This window comes from Tachyglossus aculeatus (assembly GCF_015852505.1).
Source record: "Tachyglossus aculeatus isolate mTacAcu1 chromosome 12 unlocalized genomic scaffold, mTacAcu1.pri SUPER_6_unloc_1, whole genome shotgun sequence".
Classification (NCBI taxonomy): Eukaryota; Metazoa; Chordata; class Mammalia; order Monotremata; family Tachyglossidae; genus Tachyglossus; species Tachyglossus aculeatus.
The window spans coordinates 1,245,306-1,261,875 of record NW_024044828.1 but is presented as its reverse complement, the minus strand read 5'-3'; the positions used below and the strand labels follow the sequence as shown (position 1 = coordinate 1,261,875).

General features: G+C 55.6%; 2 protein-coding genes across 2 annotated transcripts in view; one reads left to right on the top strand and one right to left on the bottom strand.

Annotated features, from left to right (window-relative positions):
* The window catches only part of DLD (dihydrolipoamide dehydrogenase), a 35,476-nt gene extending 33,424 nt beyond the window's left edge, over positions 1–2,052 (top strand). Inside the window, exons 13-14 of the mRNA XM_038741199.1 lie at positions 651–740; positions 835–2,052. Coding sequence (XP_038597127.1) covers positions 651–740; positions 835–900 — 156 coding nt within the window. The 3' untranslated portion in view covers positions 901–2,052. The remainder of the gene's footprint in view (positions 1–650; positions 741–834) is intronic.
* A 2,331-nt stretch (positions 2,053–4,383) lies between these two features.
* Positions 4,384–16,570, bottom strand: part of LAMB1 (laminin subunit beta 1) — a 64,893-nt gene continuing 52,706 nt past the window's right edge. The window contains exons 24-33 of the mRNA XM_038741126.1: positions 15,168–15,537; positions 12,126–12,310; positions 11,745–11,986; positions 7,827–8,030; positions 7,580–7,724; positions 7,146–7,353; positions 6,617–6,758; positions 6,092–6,268; positions 4,769–4,928; positions 4,384–4,635 (exon numbers count right to left, since the gene is read on the bottom strand). Coding sequence (XP_038597054.1) covers positions 4,499–4,635; positions 4,769–4,928; positions 6,092–6,268; positions 6,617–6,758; positions 7,146–7,353; positions 7,580–7,724; positions 7,827–8,030; positions 11,745–11,986; positions 12,126–12,310; positions 15,168–15,537 — 1,970 coding nt within the window. The 3' untranslated portion in view covers positions 4,384–4,498. The remainder of the gene's footprint in view (positions 4,636–4,768; positions 4,929–6,091; positions 6,269–6,616; positions 6,759–7,145; positions 7,354–7,579; positions 7,725–7,826; positions 8,031–11,744; positions 11,987–12,125; positions 12,311–15,167; positions 15,538–16,570) is intronic.

The window sequence follows — 16,570 nt, the reverse complement described above, 5'->3', positions numbered from 1 at the left end:
GTGGTCAGGTTGTCCCACGGGGGGGGGGGGGGGGGGGGGTGCTCACAGCCTTAATCCCCATTTTACAGATGAGGTAACTGACGCCCAGGGAAGTGAAGTGACTTGCCCAAAGTCACCCAGCTGGCAGAGCCGGGATTTGAACCCATGACCTCCGACCCCAAAGCCCGGGCTCTTTTCCACTGAGCCACGCTGCTTCTCTAAAGATGCTGGGGGATCGTTAGTTGTCTCTGTCTCTAATTGCCTAGAATTCAGAAACTGTGTGTATACTGTTGGGGCACTTTGAGTGGCAGGAGACAACAAGCTTTCATTGTAACTGAGGCGCAGAGAAGTCGCGACTTGCCCGAAGTCACCCAGCTGGCAGCCGGCGGAGCCGGGATTTGAACCCATGACCTCCGACCCCAAAGCCCGGGCTCTTTCCACTGAGCCCCGCGGGACACGGTCTTTCCTCTAGCCAAGATGGTACCTTGAAGAGAAAACCTAGACTTTCCGTAACAATAAGAATCCTAATTACGGTATTCGTGATTACCACAGTACCACACGTGTCAGGACCAGTTATGCCCCCGAACGTTCACGGAATCGGTTAGGATGTGTGAGGCCTGCGTCTGGATTTTCTCGGCGGTATAATCGCAGGCGACCGTTTCCACTTGCAGGGGGCTGGAGAAATGGTCAACGAAGCTGCCCTGGCCATGGAATACGGGGCATCGTGTGAAGACGTGGCCCGCGTCTGCCATGCCCACCCGGTAACTAGCATCCCCCATTCCCCGGCGCGTTTTCCCCCCCGCCGTCAACCTCGCGCGGATCTCGCTTTTCATTTCCGTATCGTTGCTCCCACAGACGGTCTCGGAAGCCTTCAGGGAAGCCAACCTGGCCGCGTCATTTGGCAAAGCGATCAACTTTTAAAACCCCGGGGGATCGTCGACCGTGTAAATATACCCTCCCGGGAGTCGGCCGGGAACTCGGACGTTCCCAAGGAAGGCTGTGCCGCCCGGCTCCAAGGACTGAATTAAGTCACTGTTTTGTTCGGACGGCAGACGTTTAATAAATAGGTTTGGGCAGAACGGAGTTGACCCTGTAGCGCTAATTCGAACAGGTAACAGTAGTGACAGCGCTGGCGTTTATTAAAGTTCCCGTGGGCTGATCGCTGAGGTAGATAGAAGGTGGTGAGAAGAGACACGGCCTGATCAGTCGGATTCTCGTCCGTCTCGGTTCGGGCAGCGCGGCAAGGGCGAAATGGAAGGCGCGACTTGCCCGCTTCCGTTGCGGCTGCATGAGGAAGCCGGGATTCGGCGTGTTTGCGCCTTTCTGCGTTTTTAACAGATACCGTTCTGCCTCTGCCGGTGCGATGACCTCTTTGATAACGTCACCAGTGTGCTTTCGGCGCAGGGAAGGCTCCCCCTTATAGACCGTTCTGACCGTTTTCCAAAGGCAGCCCCTTGTCCTCGGGAACGTCAGAATCGCTCGCGGGAATAAAGCGGGAGGAGCGCAGACCGTCGTGCTCACCCTCTCATCGTGGTTTTCGCGTCGGAAAGGACCGAGAGAGGGGATTTCGAACTGAAATGCCATGCGCGGAGACTAGCGTCAGAATTAGCGAAGGATGTTGGCATTCATCAGACTAAAGAATCCGTGGGTTGGAGGAATGTGGTGGATATTTGAATTGGTACGACGCGAGCCAGAGAGCGTAAATGCGTGCCTAAATGCGTTCTGCATTCAGGAGCCACGCGTTCGGTCCGAATGCTAATAATTGTGTCCGGCAGCTCCATCCACGGTGGACTGGCCCACTTGGCGAGCACAGAGATTTTTACCCCCCAAGTCGTCTCAATGGGAGGAGAGGTAGAGTGAAATGTTGGAAATGTTAATTTAGTCACATCGCTCATTTAATTTACGCTGTTAAAACTACAGCGTGTCTTGGAGGCGTTTGAAGGTGTACGGGGTAGAAAAACCGTCCACGGCTTGTTCCCGGCTTCTGTGTTTTAGTTTGGCGTCCTCGCGGCCTTGTGAAATGTGACTTGGTTCACCTGTCCTGACGGATGTATATTAAATTGGAGAAAAAGCTATGGCCTCCATCCGCTGGTTCGTCCCCCGAGGGGCGTCAGTATTGCTTCCCACTGACAAATCGTAGTCTTTTGTAACGTGGAAACTCCGGCGGGGCGTGTGTTTGTGTCCGTTTTGTCAGGCAGCTCACCAGAGACCCTCAGGGAGATTCAGAAGTAGCAGTTGAGCCCGCGTCTCATGTCCTACGTGGCGAATGATCGCGAACGGCTACAGGTTCCGTCCTGCGTCCCAGGGGTCGGCGATCCTGCTCATCAGCCCCTCGCGGGAGCAGCCCGAGATGGGCCGCCTCTGTTCCCGGCCTGCGGATCGGCAGCCTACGGGATGGAGAGGACCCAACCGCGGGCTCCCGGTCCGAGATGCCCGTTGGGGGGATCTCGCCCCCGTTATAACTGCGTGTTTTGCACCCAGCGGGGACCGGATGGATCGGGACAGAACCCTCCAGATCTGGAGCTGAAATCCGTGCGTATTTTTCTGTCTCATCCGTCAGCCGGCCCGGCGCTTTCAACGCCGACCGTGGATTTCGGGCTTTCTCGGAATAATGAGCAGTGAGGCCCAACGGTGGAATGGGCTCGTAGGGAAGATGTAGTGTGCGTTACCGTCTTCCCCAGCCAGCTGTTCAGAAGCACCCGAAATCTCCGCCCTTAATTGAGGCTCCCTGATTCTGTGACCCCAGATGATTTGCTCACCCTGACACACACACACCTCTGTTGTGTGTGTTGTCGCGTTCGTGGGGAAGGAGGGTTAAAATGGAAACCCAAGCAAGGGTGACTCTAGCAGCTGGGTTGGAGGTATCATTATGACGATTATTTTTATATTAAGCGCTTATGTGCCAACACCGGTGTAGTTAATCCGGCTGAGCCACCCTGCTTCTCTAGGCCACCCGTTGGGCCTCAGGTAATAATAATAATAATAATGATGATGGTATTTGTGAGATCCAACTTGTACTTCCCAAGCGCTTAATACAGTGCTCCGCACACAGTAAGCACCCAATACGATTGAATGAATGAATACAGTCCCACGTGGGGCTCACAGTTTGAGGAAGATCAGGACACTTTTGGGAAACACTCCTCACTACAGCACAAACAAATGGAATTTGTCGGAACAGGCCTCGCTTCTAGTATCGAGTTCTTTTTTTCGCAGAATGGCTTCGGTTTTGAGGACACGGCCCAAGTCGAACCTCTGAGTTGCTTTAAATCGTTTCCACTCTCTTCCCCTCCTAACATGTTCATGCGGTATGCTTGTTTGAAAATCTCTTACGACGTAGTTTGAAGATGGTGCATCTGAAGCGTGTTCCCGGCCCCAGGGAATGGTTTTTCTCAAGTTTTCCGGAGGCTGGCTCGGTTTGAAGAGGGTGGACTGAAAGGCGTTGTTGGTTCCAAATTCGAATTCTTGGCGGGATGGAGGGTGGGATGAGCTCAAATCGGAATTCTTAGTGGAAGGGAGGGTGGGATGAGCTTAATAAATGCCATCATTATTATTATAAATTCTCTCGGCGTGGGGAGAGGTGAGGCCAAAGGATGTCTGAGAGACCGAGGAAATAGTTGAAACGGCAGCAGCAGATCACAGCATGAGATTGTGTCATTTGTCAATATCAAAGGCCCAGAAATAAGTGAGTTGTCATCCAGAGGTGCCTGTGCCCCGGGCAGGTGACTAAATAATAATAATAATAATAATGATGGCATTTGTTAAGCGCTTACTATGTGCAAAGCACTGTTCTAAGCACGGGGGGGGATACAAGCTGATCAGGTTGTCCCGCGGGAGGGGCTCCCAGTCTTCACCCCCATTTTACAGATGAGGTCACTGAGGCTCAGAGAAGTGAAGTGACTTGTCCAAGGTCGCCCAGCAGATGCATGGTGAAGCCAGGATTAGAACCCGTGACCTCTGGCTCCCAAGCCCGGGCTCTTTCCACTGAGCCACCCTGCCTCTCTAGGCCACCCGTTGGGCCTCAGGTAATAATAATAATAATGATGATGGTATTTGTTAAGCGCTTACTATGTGCGAAGCACTGTTCTAAGCACTGGGAGGTCCAACTTGTACTTCCCAAGCGCTTAGTACAGTGCTCCGCACACAGTAAGCGCTCAGTAAATACGATTGAATGAATGAATGAATACAAGGTGATCGGGTCGTCCCATGGGGGGCTCACGGTCTTAATCCCCATTTTCCAGATGAGGTCACTGAGGCCCAGAGACCGGCCCAAAGCCACCCAGCTGACACTTGGCGGAGCGGGGATTTGAACCCGTGACCTCCGCCTCCAAAGCCCGGGCTCCTTCCACTGAGCCGCGCCGCTTCTCCCAGCCAGCGGACCCCAGCCCCAAGAGAAGAGACGGCAGCTTTGAGAAACCCCGTGAGCCAGGGGCACGCGGGCACCGGTCTTTAATTTGCCAATGGCAACTTTACAGAGCGATTGTCAAGAGCAGGCAGGGGTGATGGGGTGAGCGTCCGGCCGTCACAGGCAGGTGCTGTACACGGCCACCTTCTGACTGATGTCCCGGAGGAGGGCCCGCGCCTCCTCCTCCAGCCGGCCCAGCTCGCGGGCCTTGGCTTCCAGCTGGCTCTGATTGCTTTCATACTTGCCCTCAAGGTCTGCGGGGAGGAGACGGCCGTTAGAGCCGAGCGCGCGGGCCGCAAACCTAGCAGGACCCCCCCACGCTCCCACCCTTTCCGCCCACCTCGGTCGGGCGCGTTTTTGAGCCGGGTGGGAAGCGGGGGGCCACACCTTTCAGTAGCTGCAGCTTTCTGTTGGCGTCGGCCAGCAGCGCCCGGGCCTCGGTCTGCAGCAGGCCGGCCTTCCTCCGCGCCTCGGCCGACTCCTCGGCTTTTTGGGCGATCAGGTTTTCCACCCTCTGGTACTTCTCCTCCAAGTCGCCGGCGAGAGCCTGCGGTGGCGCGTCCGGACGGGAGAATCATCCCCCCGCCCCCCGTCCGCCCTCCCAGGGCCGAGTTTCCGTCCCCCGGGCGGGGGCCGACGCGCTGGCCGCTCGAGGTGGCCCGGAGACGGTGGTGGGAGGCCCGGTGACGGAGGACCGACGCCAGGCCGGCCCCGGTTGTGAAGGTTTTAATGTGATGCGATAGAAGGCACCTCACCGGGGTGGTCTCCGTTTCAGGCTGGGGGCAGTGGGGTGGGCGGAAAGGCCACGGGCCAGTGTCGGGGGACCCTGGCACTGTGGAGCCCCCCGGCCCCGCCAACCCCACGCTCCTGGGATCCGCAAGCAAAAATGGGGGAAGCGGCGGCGGGGCAGCATTAAAGACCGACGAATATCGGTCCCGCTGCCACACGCTGCCCCATTCCCTGGCTCTAATTATAAGAATTATGGTATTTGTTAAGTGCTTACTATGCGCCGGACTAGGTGCTGGGGAGCAGCATGGCTCAGTGGACAGGAGTCAGAGGTCGTGGGTTCAAATCCCGGCTCTGCCAGTTGTCAGCTGGGTGACTTTGGGCAGGTCACGTCCCATCTCTGGGCCTCAGTTCCCTCATCGGTAAAATGGGGATGAAGATGGTGATCACCTGATCACCTTGTAACGTCCCCAGTGCTTTGCATGTAGTGCTTAATAAATGCCATCGTCGTTACTATTATTATTACAAGCAAATCGGGTTGGACGCAGTCCCTGCCCCACGTGGGGCTCACAGTCTCAATCTCCATTTTACAGACGAGGAAGCTGAGGCCCAGTGAAGTGACTTGCCCAAGGTCACACCGCGGGCAAGTGGCGTTGCCGGACTTACCACCTTCGGGTTCCCAGGACCGGGCTCTAGCCACTACCCTCCTTTCCCATTTTTAAATGCTCCCGTGGTCCGGACTTGGTCGATTTTTTGGTCTTGATCTTCCCCGCTGAGTTACCAGTCCCAGGTGGGATGGGGATGGGGGTGGTTCTGGGATTGTTCACGGCGGTTTTCCCCGCACGCTTAAGGAACGAGCCAGGCAGGGCCTCGTGTTTAGAGAAAGGCGAGCCCGGCGCTCTCCCGGGATGAGGCGGGATTGGACGATCCGGTTTTCCACTACCACCTCCGCCGCCCCGGCCGGCCGCCCCCAGCGCCCCACACCTCCTTGACGGCCTCCACGTCGCCGCTCAGCTTTTCCACCACGGTCTGCACGTGCTGGGCCTCCTGAGAGTTCAGCTCCGTCCGCCGCTGCAGCTGCCCCACGCTCTGCTCCAGCTCATCGAGGCGCAGCGAGGCCGAGGTCAGCAACTCCTCCGAGGACGCCGTCTCCGACTCGATCTAGGAACCCGCCGGCGCCCGCTCAGCCGGGCCCGGGGAGCCCGCGGGCCGGCCCCGGGGGGCTCCGGACTAGACTACTGGCTCCGGGCCGGTAGCCCGGGGATTCCCAGAAGGAGAGGGGGAGCGGGAAGGGGGATTCACGGTCCCAGGCAGCCCGGTAAGTTGGAGGCCGGCGGTGGCTAGTCGGTCTGGGGTACCGTGGGTCCCCGGGCTTGGCCCGTGGACACTCCCAAACCCTGATGGATCCCAATTCGTCCCCTCGAGTCCCGAGGGTCCTGGGAGCCCGAGGCCCAGCCCGCGTTCTCCACATCTACCCCCCGCTCCCCTGACCCCCGGCCCGGCCCTCACAGAGGTCAGCAGGTCCTGGGTCCCTTGAATGTCCTCGCCCGCCTGCTTGATGGCCCTCTCGGCCGCAACCTGCGCCTTCTCCGCCTCCTCCAGGGCCTCCTTGACGGCGTCCGCGGTGACTTTCACGGCGGCGGCGCTTTGGCTGGTACGAAGGCGACGCGATCCACGAGTCAGTGGAACCTGACTTCCTCTACAGCCGCTCCCCCCCGCCCCGGCTCCCGGGACCCCGGGGTGACCGGCCCCCAACGGGTCACCCCGTGGCCGCTTGGCCGAGCGGCTCGCAACGCCCGCCGACCGGAGGCCCAACGGGGAGGACCCCAGCAGGACGGAGGCATCCCGGAAGAGAGCCAGAACTGGGGGAAGGCTCCTGGAGGGCGACGCCACCGAGACCACCAGGCGAGCCCCAGTTCTCACCTGGGGCGGTTTAGGAGTCTCCACCCTCACCCCTCCACCTCAGACCGCAAACTCCAGGTAGGCGGGGTTGGCGAGGGGGGTTCAGTTTAGAGCCGGGGCGAGGCCGGCCGGTCACCTGGCTGTCTTGGCCTGGTCCAGCAGGGCCCCGGCCCGGGCGATGTCGGCGGCGCTCTGCTCCAGGATGGCCTCCACCTGCGACAGGCTGTTCACCCGGGCCCGAATCTCCTGCGTCAGGTTCCCCAGCTGCTCGGGGGAGCTGGGCAGCTCCATCCGCAGCACTTCGGCCGCCACGGCCTCGATGCTGTCCAGGTCCGCGCCGTCCTCTGGTCGGGGGAGAGGAGGGAGAGAGGGCCTCTGGGTCGCGCGGTCAGGCTAGGGCCCAGCCCCAGTTGAGCCTCACTCCCGCTTCTCTACGCGGCCACAATCCGAGGAAGGGGTGCACGACCGGCTTTGGAAGCGGGGGAAGCGTGGGCCCCGGAAGCCAGGCCTGGGGTTTGGGCCGGGGGGCAGCCGAGGGTGGGAACAGACGCCAAGGGCCGGGCTCCTCACGCGTGAGGAAGTTCCGGATCTGGCCGATGAGATCCCTCAGCTCCTGGTTGCTGCGGTCGAGCCGCTCCCGGGTGGCGCCGGCCCTCCGCAGCACCTGCTGCGCGCTGTCCTTGGCCTCGTCCGCTCTCGCCTTGGCCTCCGCCACCTGCGGCGGGGCAGACGGGATGAGCCGTCCGGTCCCCCGAGGGCACGTTCTCCCACCCCGGGACCACCCCGCATCTCCAGGACCGGCGGCCCGGTTGGTTACCATCTTGGACAGCTGCTCCACCTCGGCCAGGGCGCCGACCACGTCCCTGTCGAAGTCCGCGGCCTTCTGCCAGGCGGCGTGGGCCGCCGTGGCCAGCCCGTCGCAGCCCGGGCCGCCGCACTTCTTCTCCCCGTCGTCCGTCCGGCAGCCCAGGCCGCCGCACTCCGTTTCCAAGCAGGAGGCCCCCGGGGGCGTCCCGCAGGTCTGTGCCAGCCGCGGGGGACAGAGTTGGGTGTCAGAGTCTCGCCCGCCCTTGGGGGCAGGGGGGCCCGGGGGGGGGTTGAGATGTGAGCCCGCTGTCGGGTAGGGACCGTCTCTGTATGTCGCCAACTTGTCCTTCCCAAGCGCTGAGTCCAGTGCTCTGCACACAGTAAGCGCTCAATAAATACGATTGACTAAATGAATGAAGAACAACAAATCTAGAAATCCTGTCACAGGACGTGAACTCCCCCCGCCCCAAGCCACATCCATGCACACACACACACACACACACACACACACACACACACACACACACACACGTGTATATACATATAAACACACACACATGTATATACATATATATACACACGTATATACATCTATATATACACACATATATATAGTGTCTATATGTTTGTACGTATTTATTACTGTATTTTATTTGTACATATTCTATTTATTTTATTTTGTTGTCTGTCTCCCCTTTCTAGACTGTGAGCCGGCTGTTGGGTAGGGACTGTCTACATGTTGCCAACTTGGACTTCCCAAGCGCTTAGTACAGTGCTCTGCACACAGCTAAGCGCTCAATAAATACGATTGAATGAATGTACACACACTATATATATATATAGTATATATATATATGTCTACATGTTTGTACATATTTATTACACTTATTTGCATATATTCTATTTTCTTTTGTTAATATGTTTTGTTTTCTTGTCTGTCTCCCCCTTCTAGACTGTGAGCCCGCTGTTGGGTAGGGACCGTCTCTAGATGTTGCCAACTTGGACTTCCCAAGCGCTTTGTACAGTGCTCTGCGCACAGTAAGCACTCGATAAATACGACTGAATGAATGAATATACATGCACGATAAATATATGGTATATATATGTATATATGTTTGTACGTATTTATTACTCTATTTTATTTGTACATATTCTATTTATTTTATTTTGTTTTGTTGTCTGTCTCCCCCTTCTAGACTGTGAGCCCGCTGTTGGGTAGGGACTGTCTATATGTTGCCAACTTGGACTTCCCAAGCGCTTAGTATAGTGCTCTGCGCACAGTAAGCGCTCAATACAATTGAATGAATGTACACACACTATATATATAGTATATATACTATATATATACACTATATACTATATATAGTATATATATATGTCTATATGTTTGTACGTATTTATCACTCTATTTTATTTGTACATATTCTATTTTCTATTGTTAATATGTTTTGTTTTCTTGTCTGTCTCCCCCTTCTAGACTGTGAGCCTGCTGTTGGGTAGGGACCGTCTCTATATGTTGCCTACTTTGACTTCCCAAGCGCTTAGTACAGTGCTCTACACACAGTAAGCACTCAATAAATACAATTGAATGAATGAATGAATGAATATACACATATATGCTCACGAGAAGCAGTGTGGCTCAGTGGAAAGTGCCCGGGCTTTGGAGTCACTGGTCATGGGTTCAAATCCCAGCTCCGCCAATTGTCAGCTGGGTGACTTTGGGACAACCTCGATGACCTTGTATCCCCTCCAGCGCTTAGAGCAGTGCTTGGCACATAGTAAACGCTTAGCAAATACCAACATTATTATTATTTTCTGGGCCTCAGTTACCTCACCTGTAAGACGGAGATTAAGACTGTGAGCCCCACGTGGGACAAGCTCGATGACCTTGTACCCCCCCCAGTGCTTAGAACAGTGCTTGGCACATAGTAAGCGCTTAACAAATACCAACATTATTATTTTCTGGGCCTCAGTTACCTCATCTGTAAAATGGAGATTAAGACTGTGAGCCCCACGTGGGACAACCTCGATGACCTTCTTTCCCCCCCAGCACTTAGAACAGTGCTTGGCACATAGTAAACGCTTAGCAAATACCAACATTATTATTTTCTGGGCCTGTTACCTCATCTGTAAAACGGAGATTAAGACTGTGAGCCCCACGTGGGACACCCTCGATAACCTTGTATCCCCCCCAGTGCTTAGAACACTGCTTGGCACATAGTAAGCGCTTAACAAATACCAACATTATTATTATTTTCTGGGCCTCAGTTCCCTCATCTGGAAGACGGGGATTAAAACTGTCCCCGTGGGACAACCCGGTCACTTTGTAACCTCCCCAGCGCTTAGGACAGTGCTTTGCACACAGCGCTTCCTAAATGCCATCATTAATATTATATACCTACGAAATTCAGACAGCACCACTATGATGTGAGCCCACTTTTAGACTGTGAGCCCACCGTTGGGTAGGGACTGTCTCTATATGTTGCCAATTTGTACTTCCCAAGCGCTTAGTACAGTGCTCTGCACATAGTAAGCGCTCAATAAATACGATTGATTGATTGATTGATTGTTGGGTAGGGACTGTCTCTATATGTTGCCAATTTGTACTTCCCAAGCGCTTAGTACAGTGCTCTGCACATAGTAAGCGCTCAATAAATACGATTGATGATGATGATGAGGGCAACCCGATTCACAGCTGGCCGGGGCTGAAGCCCCGTTCTTGACCCTAAAAGCCAGTCCTTCCGTCAAAGATTTGGACAATCCTTGAGCCTCCTCTCTCCTCCGTTCATTCATTCATTCAATCGTATTTATCGAGCGCTTCCTGTGTGCTAAGCGCTTGGGAAGTCCAAGTTGGCAACATATAGAGACGGTCCCTGCCCAACAGCGGGCTTGCACTGTAGAGGACGGTGCTTCCCGACACAAGACGAGCCCCAACATGCTGCGGGGGACGGAGAGGAGAGGACTGAGGTCGGTGATTCCTTTTTAAGAAACGCACGCGCCTGTCGGCTGCGAACCGGGCTAGACGGACCCCTCTCCTTCCAAACGATGACACTACGTTACCCGTTGTGTGTTGGGGGTGTTGCGTGGGGGGCAACGGACCCCCAATGCCATCCCGCGGAAATCCACCTGAACCCAAAACCTGAGGGGCTTCTCCGGGGGGCCCCCATCTCGACCCTCCCGCTCGCCCTCCGTTCCAACTTGTCTTCCCAAGGCTTCGTCCAGTGCTCTGGAGGCGCTCAATAAATACGACTGAATGAATCTGGGGGCGAGGATGGGGTCTGACCGGAGCCCAGAGCTCAGGGACTGAACCCGCGGCCAGAAGGGAGAAAACGGGAGTCCCGGCTTCCCCTACGTGTCTGCCGTGTGACTCTGGGCAAGTCACCTTCTCTGAGCCTCAGTTCCCTCGTCTGTAAAATGGGGGTGACGACCGGGAGCCCCCCGGGGGACAACCTGATCAATCAATCAGTCGTATTTATTGAGTGCTTACTATGTGCAGAGCACTGTACTAAGCGCTTGGGAAGTACAAATTGGCAACACATAGAGCCAGTCCCTACCCAACAGCGGGCTCACAGTCTAAAAGGGGGAGACAGAGAACAGAACCAAACATACCAACAAAATAAAATAAATAGGACAGAAATGTACAAGTAAAATAAATAAATAAATAGAGTAATAAATATGTACAACCATATATACAGGTGCTGTGGGGAAGGGAAGGAGGTAAGATGGGGGGATGGAGAGGGGGACGAGGGGGAGAGGAAGGAAGGGGCTCAGTCTGGGAAGGCCTCCTGGAGGAGGTGAGCTCTCAGCAGGGCCTTGAATGACCCCTGATAACCTGACGACCCTGTAACCTCCCCGGTGCTTAGCACGTAGTAAGCGCTTGCTAGGCGCCGTCATTTATTATGAGGCAACCGGCCGCTCCGCCGCTCACCTTGCTCGCCACAGCGGCCAGGTCCAGGCTCTGGAGCCGCCCGGCCAGCTCGTCCAGGAGACGCGACTGCTCCTCCTGCTGCCGCCGGAACCGGTCCTCCTCCGCCTCCAGAAGCCTCTCCACCCGCTCCCGCGTCAGGGTGGACCGCGCCACCGGGCCGGCGGCGTCCGCGGTGGACGCGTTCACCCTCTCCTCGGCCTCCAGCGACGCCTGGAAATACTTGGTGATGCTCTCCAGGGCTCCTGTGGGGGAAAGGACGCTGGCCCGGGCCTCCCTCCCATCCCGGGGGCCTCCGCTCAACTTTCCCTTGAACGTCCGTGGGCTCCGGGCGGGAATGGGGACGGCCGAAGGCGACCCCGAGCCCCTCCGGCCGGGACCCACCCTGGATGTCTGAGTTCTTGATGAATTCCAGGTGTTCCGCCAGCTCCTTCACGGCGCGGCCCAGGCTCCGCGAGTCCGTCTGGAGGGAGTCGAGCCGGTCCCGCGTGCGGTTGCCGCCGGAGGCCACCTCGGACAGCTGGACCTCCGCCTCGGCCACCTTCTCCGCGACATCTCGGGTCAACTTCCTGCGGGAAGAAGGCCGGCCACGCTCCCGTCCGGTTCTCCCGCGTCCCCAGGGGAAGAGCTTGCTTGGGGACACCTTAGGAAACAGTCTCGGCCCCCCGCTTGGACTCGGATTCCGCTTCTTTGATGATGGAGAACTACTCTTCCTCCGCCCGCCTTTTTCCCACTTTCCAAAAGGAATCCCGGTCCCCAGGAAAGGCCGGGGGCGTGAAATATCGCCAACGCTGACTGCGTGGAGCCCGGGCGGAGACATGTGGTCCAACAGTCGATCCATGGTATTTACTGAGCGCTCACTGGGGGTGGAGCACTGTTCTAAGCGCTTGGGCGGAGTACACTGGAGAAGCAGCGTGGCTCAGTGGAAAGAGCCCGGGCTTCAGAGGCAGAGGTCATGGGTTCGAATCCCCGCTCCGCCACATGCCTGCTGTGTGACCTTGGGCAAGTCACTTAACTTCTCTTCCTCTCCCCCTCGTCCCCCTCTCCATCCCCCCCATCTTACCTCCTTCCCTTCCCCACAGCACCTGTATATACATATATATGTTTGTACATATTTATTACTCTATTTTACTTGTACATATCTATTCTATTTATTTTATTTTGTTAATCTGTTTGGTTTTGTTCTCTATCTCCCCCTTCTAGACTGTGAGCCCACTGTTGGGTAGGGACTGTCTCTATATGTTGCCAACTTGGACTTCCCAAGCGCTTAGTACAGTGCTCTGCACACAGTAAGCGCTCAATACAATTGATTGATTCTCCGAGCCTCAGTTCCCTCATCTGTAAAATGGGGATGAAGACTGAGCCCCACGTGGGACAACCTGATTACTTTCCATCTCAGCGCTTAGAACAGTGCTTGGCACATAGTAAGCACTTAACTTATTATTATTATTATTATTACATTCCCCTCCCACACCTTTCGCCCTCCACCCCCAGGTCTGGGGCTCTTTGACGGCCACTAGCTCCCGAGGCCAAAGGGAATCCATCATGGAACTTCTTCCCCAGCACCCTCCGGCATCCGACTTCCCACCTCTCGGCTCCGCCACCCCCCATCCCGGGCACGGCTCACGGACTTTGGCCAGACGATTAAAATGCCGATGAACCGGCCCGCCTTCTCCCTGCCCCAAACGCGCTCTTGCCGAGACTCCACTTCCATGTCTTGCCACGCACGCCCCGTCAGGACGGGGGGCAAGGGGGGATCGGATGCTGAGACCCGGGGGGGAAGTCTAGGAATCTGTCCCCCAAAAACAGCGGAAGACGGGGTCCAGCTGATGCCTTCTGGGGTTACGCCATGGCAAGGATGAGGTTCCCATGCATTACTGTGACAGGCCTCTCCCGCCAGAATCGGGGCAATCTGGGAATCCTGACATCAGCAGCATCTTCGAGGGGGAAACCAAAAACCTGGAGACCCTGCTCAGAAATCCCAGTGACTTTTTTTTTCTTAATGTATTAAGCGCTTACTATGTGCCAGGCTCTGTACTAACCACTGGGGTGGATACAGGCTAATCGAGTCGGGTCCCGTGTCTGACTCGCATTCTTAATTCCCGTTTTACAGATGAGGTAACTGAGGCACAGAAAAGTGAAGTGACTTGCCCAAGGTCACCCAGCAGATGAGTGGCGGAGCCGGGATTAGAACCCAGGCCCTCTGAATCCCAAGCCCGGACTCTTTCCTTTAGTCCAGGCTGCTTCCCTGAGGAAGCCCCGCTGCCCTCAGGAAGAACTGAGTCCGGGCAACTCCCCCTGGATAATAATATATTATTTGGAGGCAGAGGTCATGGGTTCGAATCCCGCTTGGGCAAGTCACTTCACTTCTCTATGCCTCAGTTCCCTCATCTGTAAAATGGGGGTTAAGACTGTGAGCCTCCACATAATAATAATAATAATAATAATGATGGCATTTGTTGAGCGCTTACTATGTGCACGGCACTGTTCTAAGCGCTGGGGGGATACAAGGTGATCAGATTGTCCCACGGGGATTCCCTCTCCACATAATAATAATAATAATAATAATAATAATAACAATGATGGCATTTGTCGAGCACTTACTATGTGCTCAGCACTGTTCTAAGCGCTGGGGAGATACAAGGTGATCATATTGTTCCACGGGGATTCCCTCTCTACATAATAATAATAATGATGGCATTTGTTGAGCGCTTACTATGTGCACGGCACTGCTCTAAGTGCTGGGGGGATACAAGGTGATCAGATTGTCCCACGGGGATTCCCTCTCCACATAATAATAATAATAATAATATAATGGCATTTATTGAGTGCTTACTATGTGCACGGCACTGTTCTGAGCGCTGGGGGGATACAAGGTGATCAGATTGTCCCACGGGGATTCCCTCTCCACATAATAATAATAATAATAATAATGGCATTTGTTGAGCACTTACTATGTGCACGGCACTATTCTAAGCGCTGGGGAGATACAAGGTGATCAGGTTGCCCCACGGGGATTCCCTCTCCACATAATAATAATAATAATGATGATGGCATTTGTTGAGCACTTACTATGTGCACGGCACTGTTCTAAGCGCTGGGGAGATCCAAGGTGATCAGATTGTCCCACAGGGATTCCCTCTCCACATAATAATAATAATGATGGCATTTGTTGAGCGCTTACTATGTGCATGGCACTGTTCTAAGCGCTGGGGGGATACCAGGTGATCACAGTCTTAACCCCCATTTTACAGATGAGGGAACTGAGGCATAGAGAAGTGAAGTGACTTGCCCAGACGGGATTCGAACCCATGGCCTCCGGCTCCAAAGCGCCTAAGGATGCTCCACACGGGGGGAAGGCCCCCCGCCCCCGCGGGGCAAAGCTCCGGCCGCGTCCGCAAGGCCCGGTTTCCAGCGTCTACTCACTCGGCCTCCTCGAAGAGCTCCCCGATGTTCCCGAGCGGCTCCGCGGCGGGGCTGTGGGCCAGGATGTCCCGGACCTCGCCGATGGTCCGCTCCACCGCGTCCACCGTGTCTCGGTAGGGCCCGACGGCCCCGCTGACCCTCAGGGCCTTGGCCCCGTCCAGGAAGCGCTGCGTCCGGTTGGTGAGCTCGGTGACGACGGCGTCCCACAGGGCAAAGCACCGGTGGCAGGCGGCGCAGTCGGGGAAGAGCCCCGAGTAGCCGCGGGTGCACCGGTCGCAGCGCGGCCCCTCCACCCCGGCCCGGCAGGCGCACTGGCCGGTGGCCGGGTCACACTGGGGCGTCTCCGTGCCTCTCGGGTCACAGTCACAGGCTGCGGAGGCACAATCCATCAATCAGTCGCATTTATTGAGCGCTTACTGAGTGCGGGGAGCTGTACTAAGCGCCTGGGAAGTCCACGTTGGCAACATCCAGAGACGGTCCCTACCCGACGGCGGGCTCGCGGTCTAGAAGGCGCAGGAGTGGGACGGGTCAAAGGACGGGAAGCGGGCCCTCCCGGAAAGCCGGCGCTTCGAACAGCACATAATGAGCGCTTAACAAATACCAACATTATAATTATTGAAGACAGCCCCCTTTTTCCTCTCCCCGTCCCCCTCAGCCCTACCTCCTTCCCCTCCCGACAGCCCTTGGCTCAAATGGTAGAGCGCTCGGCTTAGCATTTGAGAGGTAGCGGGATCGACGCCCGCGTTCTCCAAATTTAGAGGAGCAGCGTGGCCTAGCGGGAAGAGCCCGGGCTTTGGAGTCAGAGGTCATGGGTTCGAATCCCAGCTCCACCACATGTCTGCTGTGTGACCCTGGGCAAGTCACTTCGCTTCTAAGAGCCTCAGTTCCCTCACCTGTAAAATGGGGATGAAGACTGTGAGCCCCACGTGGGACAACCTGATCACCTTGTATCCCCCCACAGCGCTTAGAACAGTGCTTTGCACATAGTAAGCGCTTAACAATTGCCATCGTTATTATTATTATTATTATTATCTGTACAGATTTATGACTCTACTTGTCCGTATTTACTATTCTATTTATTTTGGTAACGAGGTGCATTACAGCATAATTCTGTTTGTTCCAACGATTCTGACACCTGTCGACGTTCATTCATTCATTCAATCGTATTTATTCTAGACTGTGAGCCCACTGTTGAATGAATGAACGAATTCTCCCCCTTCTAGAGTGTGAGCCCGCTGTCGGGTAGGGACCGTCTCTACAGGTGGCCAACTTGGACTTCCCAAGCGCTTAGTCCAGTGCTCTGCACACAGGAAGCGCTCAATAAATACGATTGAATGAATGAATGAATGAATTTATTGAGCGCTTACTGTATGCAGAGCACTGGACTAAGCGCTTGGGAAGTA